Source organism: Chenopodium quinoa, unplaced genomic scaffold, assembly GCF_001683475.1.
Source record: "Chenopodium quinoa cultivar QQ74 unplaced genomic scaffold, ASM168347v1, whole genome shotgun sequence".
NCBI lineage: Eukaryota > Viridiplantae > Streptophyta > Magnoliopsida > Caryophyllales > Amaranthaceae > Chenopodium > Chenopodium quinoa.
The window spans coordinates 1,332,463-1,345,469 of record NW_018742881.1 but is presented as its reverse complement, the minus strand read 5'-3'; the positions used below and the strand labels follow the sequence as shown (position 1 = coordinate 1,345,469).

At 31.0% G+C, this 13,007-nt stretch overlaps 1 protein-coding gene across 6 annotated transcripts; it reads right to left on the bottom strand.

Moving 5' to 3' along the window:
• Positions 1 to 1,539: 1,539 nt before the first annotated feature.
• LOC110726783 (beta-amyrin synthase-like) lies at positions 1,540 to 12,722 on the bottom strand. Of its 6 annotated transcripts, none has more exons than XM_021906291.1 (18): positions 11,779 to 12,384; positions 9,793 to 9,978; positions 9,607 to 9,696; positions 9,308 to 9,505; positions 8,484 to 8,568; positions 8,209 to 8,375; positions 7,902 to 8,093; positions 7,692 to 7,805; positions 7,457 to 7,546; positions 6,395 to 6,517; positions 6,175 to 6,273; positions 3,865 to 3,921; positions 3,676 to 3,722; positions 3,432 to 3,590; positions 2,579 to 2,756; positions 2,300 to 2,377; positions 2,137 to 2,220; positions 1,540 to 1,953 (listed from the first exon to the last, which is right to left on the bottom strand). In XM_021906291.1, exons 1-18 carry the CDS (start codon positions 11,977 to 11,979, stop codon positions 1,828 to 1,830), a joined length of 2,274 nt encoding a protein of 757 aa, XP_021761983.1. In that variant the 5' UTR covers positions 11,980 to 12,384; the 3' UTR covers positions 1,540 to 1,827. The 6 variants fall into 6 exon arrangements, 4 of the variants coding, with proteins under 4 accessions (XP_021761983.1, XP_021761984.1, XP_021761985.1 ...); XM_021906292.1 differs by having other exon boundaries at positions 3,432 to 3,575; XM_021906293.1 differs by lacking the exon at positions 7,457 to 7,546 and having other exon boundaries at positions 11,779 to 12,380.
• Positions 12,723 to 13,007: the final 285 nt, after the last annotated feature.

The following is a 13,007-nucleotide window of genomic DNA, read 5'->3' as shown; positions in this document are numbered from 1 at the left end:
TATTTTTTTTAATCCTAAGAAGTCTATTTAAATCTATCCAACATGGCGCGACACTTAGCGAAAAGTTAGAACGCCAAGTGTCGTGGCTCGTGATCTGGCTAAAAGTTTAGCTTTATATATTAGTTATATGATATCATAATGGGTCCAATAGGTGAGATAAAATAATTAAATATTGTAAAAGATTTTCAAATATAGAAATGGAGTAAGTATTTAAAAACTACCGAAAAAGAAAAGTGGAGCAAGTATTTAAAAACGGATGAAGTAGTTATTTAATCTTATAAACTTAATGAACAATTGATGGTACTTTAATTTGAGGGGCCAGCTGAAACAACCCATCAAGCATAACAATGGCCCAAATAATAATAATAGTTTCATTCTAGACAAGAGATCCTCTAACATTAGGCTTATTTTTACGTATATTGTGATGAGCTACAACCCCTAAATACTACGGAGTACCGAGTACAATAGTAGTTTTTAAACCTTTAATTTCATGCCAAAATCATTTTTACTTCGTATAATATTTTGAATTCATAGTTAGAAATAAGTTTTAAGATCATTTCTTAGAAATAAGTTTTAAGATAATTTCTTAGAAATAACTCTGAGATACACAAAATTTGTTCATCGTATATTTACATGACAATTTTGTAAATAAATCAATTACTTTTTCGATAAAAGTGGGTCCCATAGTGATGATGACTGGATAAAGTTGTTGATTTATTTATTAAAATGTCATGTTTGTTTATCCTAGAGATTAATTGGAGCTTCCTCGTAAGAAACGGAAGTAAGTATAACTTTTTATTGACGAAGTATATCATATTGTAATTGATTTTGGCACAAGCTAGTTCCCTTTAAAAGAAAACATCAACAATATGATCTAGTGTGCATTGTTGTCTGTAGATTATAATTATAAAGACTGCTTTTTATGGACATCTGGTCTTTTAGGTGTGCTATTTTGATTTGTTTTAAAAACTTCTTTTTTTTTTTAATAAAAAAATTCTTCTAAAAAACACTATATGCTCATGGATCTACAATAATTTTCTTTACACTGTGTAATTATTTTTCACCCAAATTTATATCAATTCTTTAAAAATTAAAAATCTTTGGTACTTTTCATTGTCTATTTTCTTGTACTACATATCGTGCAATTAGTATACTCGTGTGTTATACAGTGTTATGGGAATGTATCAAAGTAAGTGTATAGTATGTGATTAGCTATAATTAATTCAATTATAATACTAGTATATTTTTTTAGTGTATATGTGAAATCGTTAGCTTTTTATTATATTTTGCACGCCTGAAATCTTTATTTAAGTGTAATATTTAATTTATATAATTGGTTTATTTGTTTTGTTCAATTATAGACAAATTTAGGGGAAGAATACGCGCAATCACGAATAAGAGTAAGAGTATGGAATTAATAATTAATTGAAAGTCTAGTATGACAAATTTTGCGTTTTATAAATTTTTTTAACAAGCCTAATTATGTACCCCCATACCTTAACTCATAGATCCGCCACTGTGAGCATATACCAACAAACGGAACAAAAAAAATCCTTTATTAATCTATTTATCTTATTCAAAAATCAACTTTACACCATTAGTATCATATAGTGATCACCAATTCACCATTAATTAATATGTTGTTCATCCTAAATCGCGCATGGGGAAATACAAGGAAGAACAAACTTTCTTATACGTGGAAGCACACTCCATTAGTATCATGCTTATTGGGAAGGTGTCAAAAAATACATCTGTGAGGGCTTAGATTTAAAACAAACAATATATATCATACGAATATGGAGTGTAATGGACAATATTGTAACTCGATTAGGCAAAGTTGATAGAGGGTAATGGAACACGGTTTCTGTATTCTGCAAGTGCCCACATAGGGTGAATACTCCTGTACATTGTATAATGTGACATGCAATTCCTCATGAACACTCCTGATATTTCCTGTTATTTTTTTTTTTAAATCATAAGAGTAAAATTACGTTAATTAACTGCGTTAAATTCGTAATATTATTTGTATCAATTAATACATACGTGTGGTAAACTGGGAAAATATTTAATATCAAAACTAAACTGATCTAAAATTCATTGTTTTCATAGGAGATTAATTAAGTTAATTAAATTTACCTGCTGAGCAAAATCACCATTTTCGAGTTGTGAATTGATCAAAAGCTTTGCAGAGCGATGTAGAGGACTTGGATCTCTTTGTGCCTGATAATAATAAGGAAAATTACATAAATTAAATCAGCGGTTATTATCTTAGTATTTGATATATAAGTTATGAAAATACCTGTCCAGCGTAAAGTAGACCCATTAAAGCCCATCCAGTTTGAACCAGATTGGATTTTCCTTCTATTGGTACAAATTTCTGTGGTTTATTAATCACAAATTGTTAATAACCGCTGTACATACATGCTACAGTGAAATAAACATTTAAAATTAGAAGTGCACTTTTAAAAATAAAACAGATTTAGAGATTGTACACTATTAAGCTAAAGATAACATATAAATAGTGCAAAATATCAAATGATGCATAAAATAAAAAAATAAAAATAAAAAAAGGAATTACCTTTTTGGGACATGAAACATAACTCTCACCCCAACCTCCATCCTCCTTTTGTGTTGTAAGCAAAAATTCAACACCCTTTCTAATAGCAGCACAATTATAGTACGTCTTTCCACCAGCTGCTAGCCCTCCTAGAGCAAACCATGTCCCATATATGAAGCAAATCCCCCAGCTTCCATACCTACAAACAATAATTTAACTTATGAATTAGATAATACTCGCCAACAACAACACATGTACACGTCGTACGTGTACAAATATTATTGCACAATCCATGCCTTTTTTTTTTTTAATTTGTGTTCCACCCTTTAAGTTAATTCAGATTTAGGGATCAGTTTTGAGTGGTTGGGTTTCATTTCACTCCTAATAGTTATTATGGGGGATCAATATAATTGGCATAGATATATTAGAAGTGTTAGTGGACCATCTCAACCAAAAGTTTAAGCTTATGTTAACCTTATGATTGAGGCCCAAAAATATGTTTTATACTCTATCACGCCCCCTCACACGAGAGCCTGTTTTGGCTAAAAGTGTGGATGCAGCATAGGCCCTCCTCATAGCACCAAAAGCTTAAACTGATGCATGGTTAAGGCCCAATTAAAAATATGTTTTATACTATATCACTCCCCTTCACATGAAAGACCCTTTAGGTTTGAAATGTGGATGCAAGACAGACTTACTCATACCTAGCGTGAATTAATTTCACTTTGAAGGAGGGGTGGATGAGAATTGAACCCGTGACATCTATGTCACGTTGGCTCAGAATCTTCGATACCATGTTAGTGGACCAATTCAACCAAAAGTTAAGATTATAGTTGAGGCACAAGAATATGTTTTATAAGAAGTCATAACATACCATCCTCCACTAGGGTATTGGGTGTTCTCAAGGTATCGGACTGCGTTTACGATGAAATTATCGACCTCTTCCTTCCTGTGGCCCGGGTATAACTTCTTGAACATAACTAAAGCTTGAATTGCTGAAGCTGTACATTCTACGTACCTATTATATGAGTTCCTTTTTTTTTTTGTTAATTGTCCATTTATAAGATAAACATAAAAATCGAAAATAATGAACACCAAGTAATACGAACAATACTCACTCATACTCAATGACAATGCCTTCAAAAAATTCTACTGGGTTTAGAATCTGGAGATTGTACAAAAAAAGTTACATAAAGTTTCGTATACTTGTATATATTTATTAGCAAACTAATTATTACTATTATTCTTATTATTGTAACATTATCAATACTTTAATTAATTGGCTGTTGTAAAACTAAATAACTCACCTCCAACCATTCTTGTGCTCCTGCTGGTTCCCAAGCAGATATCCCACCATTTTTACTCTGCAAAAAGGTTGTTAATGTAGAAAATATTGTCCAAAAAAATATGAATATTCGATAGCATATCATACACATGACGACTTTTTAATGTTAAATTTCGAAACAATATAAAATGAGTCTAGGCAACCCAAATAAGGATGAAGAGAGTTCGGTCCACAAACAAGGTCTTACAAGGAGAAACTATTGCCCCTTACCAGGTATAGGCCCCCCTGTCCAATACCCTAATAAAAAAATAATATTTGCAAATTAAAAAAAAAGATAAAATGAAATTGGGGGGTAAAATGAAAAAGGGTTGGGTAAAAAAAAGGAGGAGAGAGAAGTTACTTTCCCCACTTTAGTTGCTGCTCTTCTCGAGAAAAAAAACAGTCGATCGACGCCAGTGGTGTAGCTGAAGGTAGCTCAGAGAAGGGAATTTGGCTAGCAGAACTTCCACCTAAATATGGAAATCCACCTTACTCGGGGTAAATAATTGGGTAAACCATTTCTCCATGAAAAAACACTAGAGGATTAGATGGAGTTCTCAAAAATGGCATCATAGCCAGTGGCTATTCATCGGAGATCTGGAGGAGATTCCAAATATGGTGGCTATTGATCGAAAATCTCGAGGGAAAGTCGAGCTCCCTTGTGGAACGAATATGGTGGCTTAATTTCGTTCCACAAGGGAGCTTGACTTTCCCTCGAGATTTTCGATCAATATTTGTATTAGGATTTAATGTTCAATATTTTGTATGTTACAATTTAATGATTTCCAACAACTATATTGAATATTACGCAGAAAAATAAAATTATTATTTTTCAAACATCAAAGCACTAATCATCTCCAAGTTAATTATAATTTTGTTGAATAAATAGCATAATAAATGGAGAGTTGAGGTGATAAGACTTGTAATTTAATATTTGTTGGTCTCGAGTTTAATTCTTTTTATCTTACATAACCAGCATGGGACAAGAATATAAATGTATGCAATTATGACAGTTTATTGTCACTTTAACAAGAGATTGTTTATAACAAGTGATTTGGTGCAGTGGATTATTATGTGTTTTTAGAGCTTGCCCATAACCTTGGCTGTGGGATCGGACAAACCCTCACTCCTCATTTTAGCCCCTATTTAATTTTGAATCAGTACAATTACTGAGTACAGAATTTAAACTTGCACCTTAATTACAACATTCAATAGCTGCCTTCTTTATTTAACTATCCTTGTAAAAATATTGATTTTATTTAAATTTTTTTTGTCAAACTACACAATGTCCTCTCGCCTTGAAATTCCAGGCTGTGCCACTAATAAACATATAATTAGGAAGAAGAAAAAAAAAGCATAAACACAGATCTTACATCTATTTAATCTAATGTGTGATTGGTACATCAGCCACCAGGCAATGGTGCATCCGGAAAGAACATTAGGTATATTTAAAAGAACATGGGGGAGAAAAAGAACATTATAGATATTTATAAAGAACGCGAGCATAATATGTTCTTTAAGTTTGATTATTATGTTCTTTGAGTTTGAAATATATGTTCTTTACATTATACAATATGTTTTTTAATGTTTTTTTTTTTGTAAAAAAAAAAAAAAAAAAAAAAAAAACCGAGTAACCAAGTTAAAGAACATGTTTCTTTAATGTATTATCATGTTAATTTTGTACAAACTTTATGTTCTTTGGCTAGAGGTGATCAAAGTTAGATAGGCTCGGCCCGATTTTAGTCGGGTTTTGGGCATAATTTTTTTACCCCCCAAATCAGGTCGAACCCGGCCCGTAAATTTATTTTTTTGGCCGGGTTTGAGAATGCGTTTTTATGCATTTTAGTTGATTTTTTTTACTAGACCCGAAAAGCCCGCACGACCTGACCATTTTGGGCAGGTTTGGGCACAAAAAAAATTGTGCCCAAAACTTGTCCCGACCCGAGAAGTGGGCTGATTTTTTAACCTTGGCCTGGCCCGCCCAATGACCACATCTATCTTTGTCAAACACAAACATGTTCTTTTTGTCAAATATTTTTTTTTTTAAACACATTCAACCACTCGAGTAACCATGAAAAATAACATGTTCTTTTTGTAAAGACGTTCTTTGTAATGTCATGTTCTTATCAAACACAAACATGTTCTTTTGTCAAAAAAAAAAATTTCAAACACTAGCATGTTTTTTTTTTTTTGCCCATGTTCTTTAAAATATGTCTAATATTTTTTCCGAGTGCACTATACTATTTTCAATTTAATCCCTTTATAGTTTATTTTGTTGAACTCTTATTAATACCCGTAGAGAAAGCAAGACATTGACGGAATCATAAAGTCGTTCAGGGTCCATCTTTTCTCCGACAATTTCCGGGGGCATTGTTGATAACATTAGACAACACTATATAATACAAAAGAAACCAAAGTTAATTGTATAAAAATAAACATCAAAATGCATTATATTTTTCTGAAACAAAAATACAATCTACTTGTACATTATTGCTCTTGTTTAAGGGTCTTACCTTGAGGCCTTCAGCAGTACAATCAGATACTTGCCAACCGTGATCATGATCGGAGAAAGTCCACGATCCTTTCGAGATATGGCGGTGCATAGCTTTAAAGTCGCCCAATGGATTGTCCTTAACCTAATTTATGGACAAACATGTAGCATTAATTTAATAGTATGGTTTAATTTACATATTGATCATTTATGTTACGTTGCATTGGATTGTTGGTGCCTTTGGTGACTAACTTAATTTTACTCATGCTGTTAGGGTCTGAGAGTTCTGACATCGGATTATACGGCGTGCTCTTGTCTATTGGTGACAAGGACGCAAGCCTAGAACGAAATAGGTTTGTGAGCACATAACAACACGGACCAACGGTATCTCAAGGGAGCACTCGTACACAACGGGTGCGGAGTCAGGGCTTGTAACGGTCGGTACTTTGAAGCGGGCACAAGTGGGACCGACGAGATGAAAGCGTCTTTTGAGGGTCTCTTGGTTTGGTGGGGATGCATTAAAACAAGGGCAGGCAATCACAATATCTATAAAGGGTTAAAACAACAAGTCTTAAAGCAATAGCAACGAGGTAAGGAGCTTTGATTCATGATTTCGATTGCATATTTTGTTCTTTCTTGTTGTGCATGCATACTCATATGATAGATCCACATATAACTAATTAACTATATACTTTCTAGTATTTAGGCCATGTTCAATCTACCTTAAAAAAATATATAATATTCAGTAAAAATAATGTCAGTTCAGTAAAATTAATTTCACTTCAATAATAATATATGTTTAGTTCACTAAATAATTCCAGTTCAATAATATTATGTTTAGTTCACTTAAAATAATTTCAGTTCAGTAAAAATCAATAAAATTAACGAAAAAAAATATTTTAGAAAATCTGTAAAAATAATTTCAGTTTAGCAAAAATAATTTTAGCTCAATAAAAATAATTTCAGTTCAGTAAATTAAAATAAGGTGAAATAAACGGGCCCTTTATATATGAAAATTCTAAATTGAAACATAGTCATTGATGTATTAATTCATGAAAAATTCAATTAAAAAAAAAAAGAATACCTGTGACTCTTTAATGAAGAAGTGACCTTTCTTAAAAGCTAGCAATGCTTGGATAGAAAACCCACAATCCCATAATTGACTTCCAAAACTCTACAATTTTTAATCATAATTTAGGACAATTTTGCATGTACGTGTGAATAATAATAATAATAATAATAATAATAATAATAATAATAATAATAATAATAATAATAATAATAATAATAATAATAAGTCTTTGATGATAAATAATTACCTGCATTTTTAATCCATCTTCGGCAATCCAAATGTAATCTTGGACTCTAGCAAGGTGTTTCTTGTAATGATTCCCTTTAGGATCTTCCACCCAACAAGCTAACATGCATAATACCTAATATAATGGATTTAGTTGATTAATTAATTAATAGAAATGCTATATTTTTAATTATTGTGTATAATCAAGCTAAGATTTTTGTATAATCGATACCTTCTCAACACATCCGATGGTTATGTAACGGCTATTCTCGTCTTCGTAATGAATGTGTTCCATCGTAACCTCTAGTGCCTTTTTTCGAATCAACTTGTTGAAAGGCCAACGAGTTAAGAGAGGCTCCGTAAAGATGTAAAGAGCGTCCCACATTAAATCTTGAATTAATGGATGAGGGTAGTAAAGATCCTCCTGTTGTGTATCATGAATCATGATATATAATTAATTTTATTAGTGTAAGTTGCATAAGATTTTATACAAGTTTAGCAATAAAGATTAACGATTGAAACAATTAATATGATCTTACAGGTGCACACAAATGGCGTATTTTCTTCCAACTAATATGCTCAAAGGGATCGTTGAAGAGTTCTTCTCTAAGTTGTTTGATGAGAAGTGTGATTGGGCCTATAAACCTCTTTCCATACAAATATGACATTGGCATATAAACCATTCGACAGTAGCACCACATTTTTGCTGTATAACATCAAATTTTAGTACCAAAAATTTCAATAATTAGTTTTTCTTTACATTATTAGCATTAAACAAAATAATATATCTACTAAATAGTACTAGATCCAATACCTGGATGCATAGGGAGAAACGACGGAAGGATCCAAAACTCGGGTGGCATTGGATTACAGCCAGACCAATCAAACAGGCCAAGTATCTAAAATACATTGTAGAAACAATGTTGCAATAATAACATAATTAGGGCTTGTTCTCTTTCGTTGAAATTCAGTTCAGTTCAGTTCAGCTCTTAATTTACGTCTAATGATATTGCTAATGATATAAAGCCAAATTTCATTCTTTTAAGCTCTTATTACAACGACGACGACAACAACAACAATAAATAATAATAATAATAATAATAATAATAATAATAATAATAATAATAATAATAATAATAATAATAATAATAATAATAATAATAATAATAATAATAATAATAACAACAACAACAATAATAATAATAATCAATAAGTAATAAACAATAATAATAATAATAATCATCAATAAATAATAATAATAATAACAATAATAATTGAAATAATAATACTAATAATAATAATCGATAAATAATAATAATTATAATAATAACAATAATAATAATAATAATAATAATCAATAAATAATAACAATAATGATAATAATCATCAATAATTAATAATAATATTATTATTATTATTATTATTAATATGTACATTTGTATATACACATATGTATAGTAATAAATAATCAATAAATAATCAAAGATCACTAATTCGTAGTTAAAAATCACTAATTAATAAGTTCAGTTCAGTTCAGTTCAGTTCAGCTGAGTTCAGTCAATCGGAACAAGCCCTTAGTAAATCAAAAACTTTTAAAAATGGTGAATTCATGACTATTGCAAAACTATGATGACTTACAGAAAGCCAAGTTTTTCCCCAAGAAGGGATATGAGTAACGCTACCATGATCAAGGATCCATTTACGAGCCCTAGGACAAGCATTGTCATCACCCTCATCAGGTCCGATTCCAAGCATTCGCAAACAAATGTAGTTGAGTGCAGTACAGAACATGGTACTGTGTCCTTCAATATGCAATCCCCAACCTCCATCTTTGTTCTATGTTTTGCAAAACACCATATATTTAAAAATGTATGTATTTCTTTTCAAGGTCAAATTAAAGCTCATTTCAAATAAAGTATGGAAGTTAATTATTTAACCTGATGATAATAGATACTTCGAAGAATCTCTCTACGATGCTCTGGTCCGAAAACAGAATTCAGATCCCCTGTAATGTATAAGCAGAATACCTGCATTACATTACATGTTTATTCATTATAAAAACTTTGTTATAAAATGATGCAATTACAAAATTAAATGAGCAAATGTATTGTTAAGGGGCTAACCAAGGGAGGGAGGAAAAATTGAGGGCCACCAATTTCAGCAGGCCAATGGCCATGTTCAGACTGCAATGCTATGAATTCATTCACTGCTCTCTCTAATGTTGTCGTCGCGGTTTCGTATGTGATCTCCTCCCCTTCTTCCACCTTCACTTGAGGTATTGTTTGCTTGAAGTTTTTCTCCCTTAAGAACTAACAATTTCAAATGACTGATTACATTATATATTAAACTATTATTAGTAGTTAATAAATAATTTATGTTCTAGCAGAAAGTTACTTCTATCAAAAGTAAAAAGATCTTACATCTAATATATCTATACCAATTACCACATACATTCTAGCACATACATTCCTGACGGATTTAAATTCTGTTGAAAATTTCCAACAAATTGTTTCAATTCGTCGGAAATATCAACCGATATTAAAGTCAACGAAAATTTCAGTTTTTTCGACGAAATTACCTATCCATCGAAAATCAACCTGATTCTTGTAGTGATAAGAAGGTATACTATGTGTCACTCCCCTTTCATGCAAGGGCTTTATTTTTCCTTGCACCAAATAAAATTACTATGAAAGATTAATCAATTCATGTCAACTCCTTATTAATTAAAAAATAAAAACTCGTATTTTGGTACTAAGGGCTTGTTTGGTTCACCTCATTTTTGTTTGTTTGATCTGATCTGATCTGATTGCTGTCTGATTTGACCTAACTTTGACCTTAAGTGTATGATAATCTATAAGGATAAAATATATCAAGTAGGGTCTTATTAGGTTCGTAATAATGTGTATTTTATTAATATGTAATTCTCATAAATTTTTTCAATACGAAATTGAAGATAATTAGTGATAAAAAATTGCACATAAAACGATGATATGATCTAAACTTATTTTTTCTGATATGATCTGGTCTAAACTTATTTTTCTAATCTGATCTGATCTGAACTTATTTTTTCTGAAATAAGTAAAAATAATGTGCACTAAAAAAAGGTCTAAGTATCAGCATGCATTTAACCTTTCAAATGAAAAATGAGAGCTTATAATAACATTTCAAGACTACATATTGTTTAATGTTTGAAAAAGATATATTAGAATTGTTGGTTTGGTGTATTTATGTTAAGTTTGTATATTTGTTAAGTTTATATTGTTTGGAGTTTAGGCAAGTTAGGTTCCTATTGTATTGTGTATATAAATGTGGTTAATATCACTACAAAGGCTAAGGTTTTTTCTCTAAACTTTCTTTGAATTGAATTACATTTTTTTTTTTGAATTGAATTACATTTTTTTTTGGAAACCTATTACGGAGTACATTATACGAAGTATATTTTATGCTTACACAATCAATCAATCAATACATTGTTGGATTCTAAAATAAATTAATAATCTCCTATATTTCATAACATTTGTTTTTTATATATTAATATATCAATCAAGTCAAAATCACTATGTGAATAGTGAAAAAAGTCAAACTATAACACTTGTTAAAATGCAAAAGGAGTACAAGAAATGAGTTATTTAGTGCGAGCCAGTTTGTCGGTTGAATTTTAAGATAATATACAACCGGAATGAGTGATCCAATCAATTGGTGATAGAAAGAGTAACCTTCATTCCTACCTTATTATTGGCTTATTGCGGTGGTCATTTCTCTCTTCTTTCCCTAGCTAATGTGGAAAATACTCTTAAGTGGGAATACAATTAATTTCAACAATGTCAGTTATTGGATAATTTATGTAATAGCACGATTAAAATTTTTTTAATCATTGGGGCTTATATAAGGGTTATTGGAATCACTATCCTATATTATGATCGATCATATCCCAACTTATTACCATTATTCTGTCTTTCACTTGAAAATTTCTTAATCTTGTATCCCCTTGAACCAAACCCTAGTTTTAATTGAACTTAATAAATCTCTTGTACGTATTATTTCAACTTTATAATGAAGGAAACCATTCATGCAAGAAATAAGACATATTATAAAGCAAGAAAATAAACCTGAAGACGCCATAAGAGATCTCCACAAGGCTTGGCTTTAAAGCGATTGTTGTAAAAGTTACGTCGTGCTTCCTCCACCTCCTCCCTCTCCTCAGGGGTGCCATAGTTGGGATCAAACTCCCAAGTTTGGCGCCCAACAAAGTTATTAGTGCTATATAAATAAGGCTCATTTGCACCTTCTCCTACCTTTAATCTCCACATCTTATAATATAGAAAACAATTTGTAACCTATATATTCTAACTTCAATACTATGGATTGGATGGGAGTGAATATTTTACATTAACTACTAATATAATACTTGATTGATTTTTTTTTCTCTTTTTTTTATGACAATAAGCATAACATACATGGCTATATCCTAAATTCATACACTACTACTCCGTAGTCCGTTTTTATTATGCTCCTAATTTCTTAATCATACCCTTTATCCCACCTTAACTAACAACAAGACTTTGTAATTAATGATTGCAGAGTAGTCTTTCAATGTAAAGATATCGACCACCACAATTTCTGTGTGCAAGTACCACAATTTTGGTGTGCAATTAGTAGACTACTTTCTGTGTTTGAATGTTTCATTTATCATAATTTTACAAAATACGTATATGGAATTCCATTAGAGATGTCAATTCGGGTTATGTGAGGTCGGGTCAGATAAAATCGATTTCAAACTTGAGTCAAGCTAATTACTATATCCATGCCAGTCGAAATCTAAATCGGGTATTTTTAAGCTGATTTCACATCGGGTTGGTCGAATCCAATTTTGACACCTTTAATACGAGTCCTCTAAGATTTTTTCCTTTTTTATTGTTAAGTATTTTTTTTAAATGAAAAGGACCAAACAAATTTTCAATCTTTAATGATTATTATTGAGATCAATTGGTCAATTCATTAGCAATTGCGGGACCAAGGCTTTATTTTGAAGTTGCTAGCTGAACCAAGCAAAGCTTTAATGGACCATATAAAATCACGTGCGTGAAACCTATTATAAGAGTTAGGGTCTGTTTTTATTGACTGAAATGAACTGAATTAAATTTATTAGAGCTAAATTGAACTGAAGTGAACTGAAAATAATCGTATGAGAACAGGTCCTTAGTTAACTAAAATTGTAATTTTTGCCCAATTATGTAAGTTAGTTAATGCATGGACCATAAAACGAATAATGAGAATTAGTGAGAGAAAGACTAGAAAAGGTTATATATGTATGTATAACCGTATGAACAGACCAAGG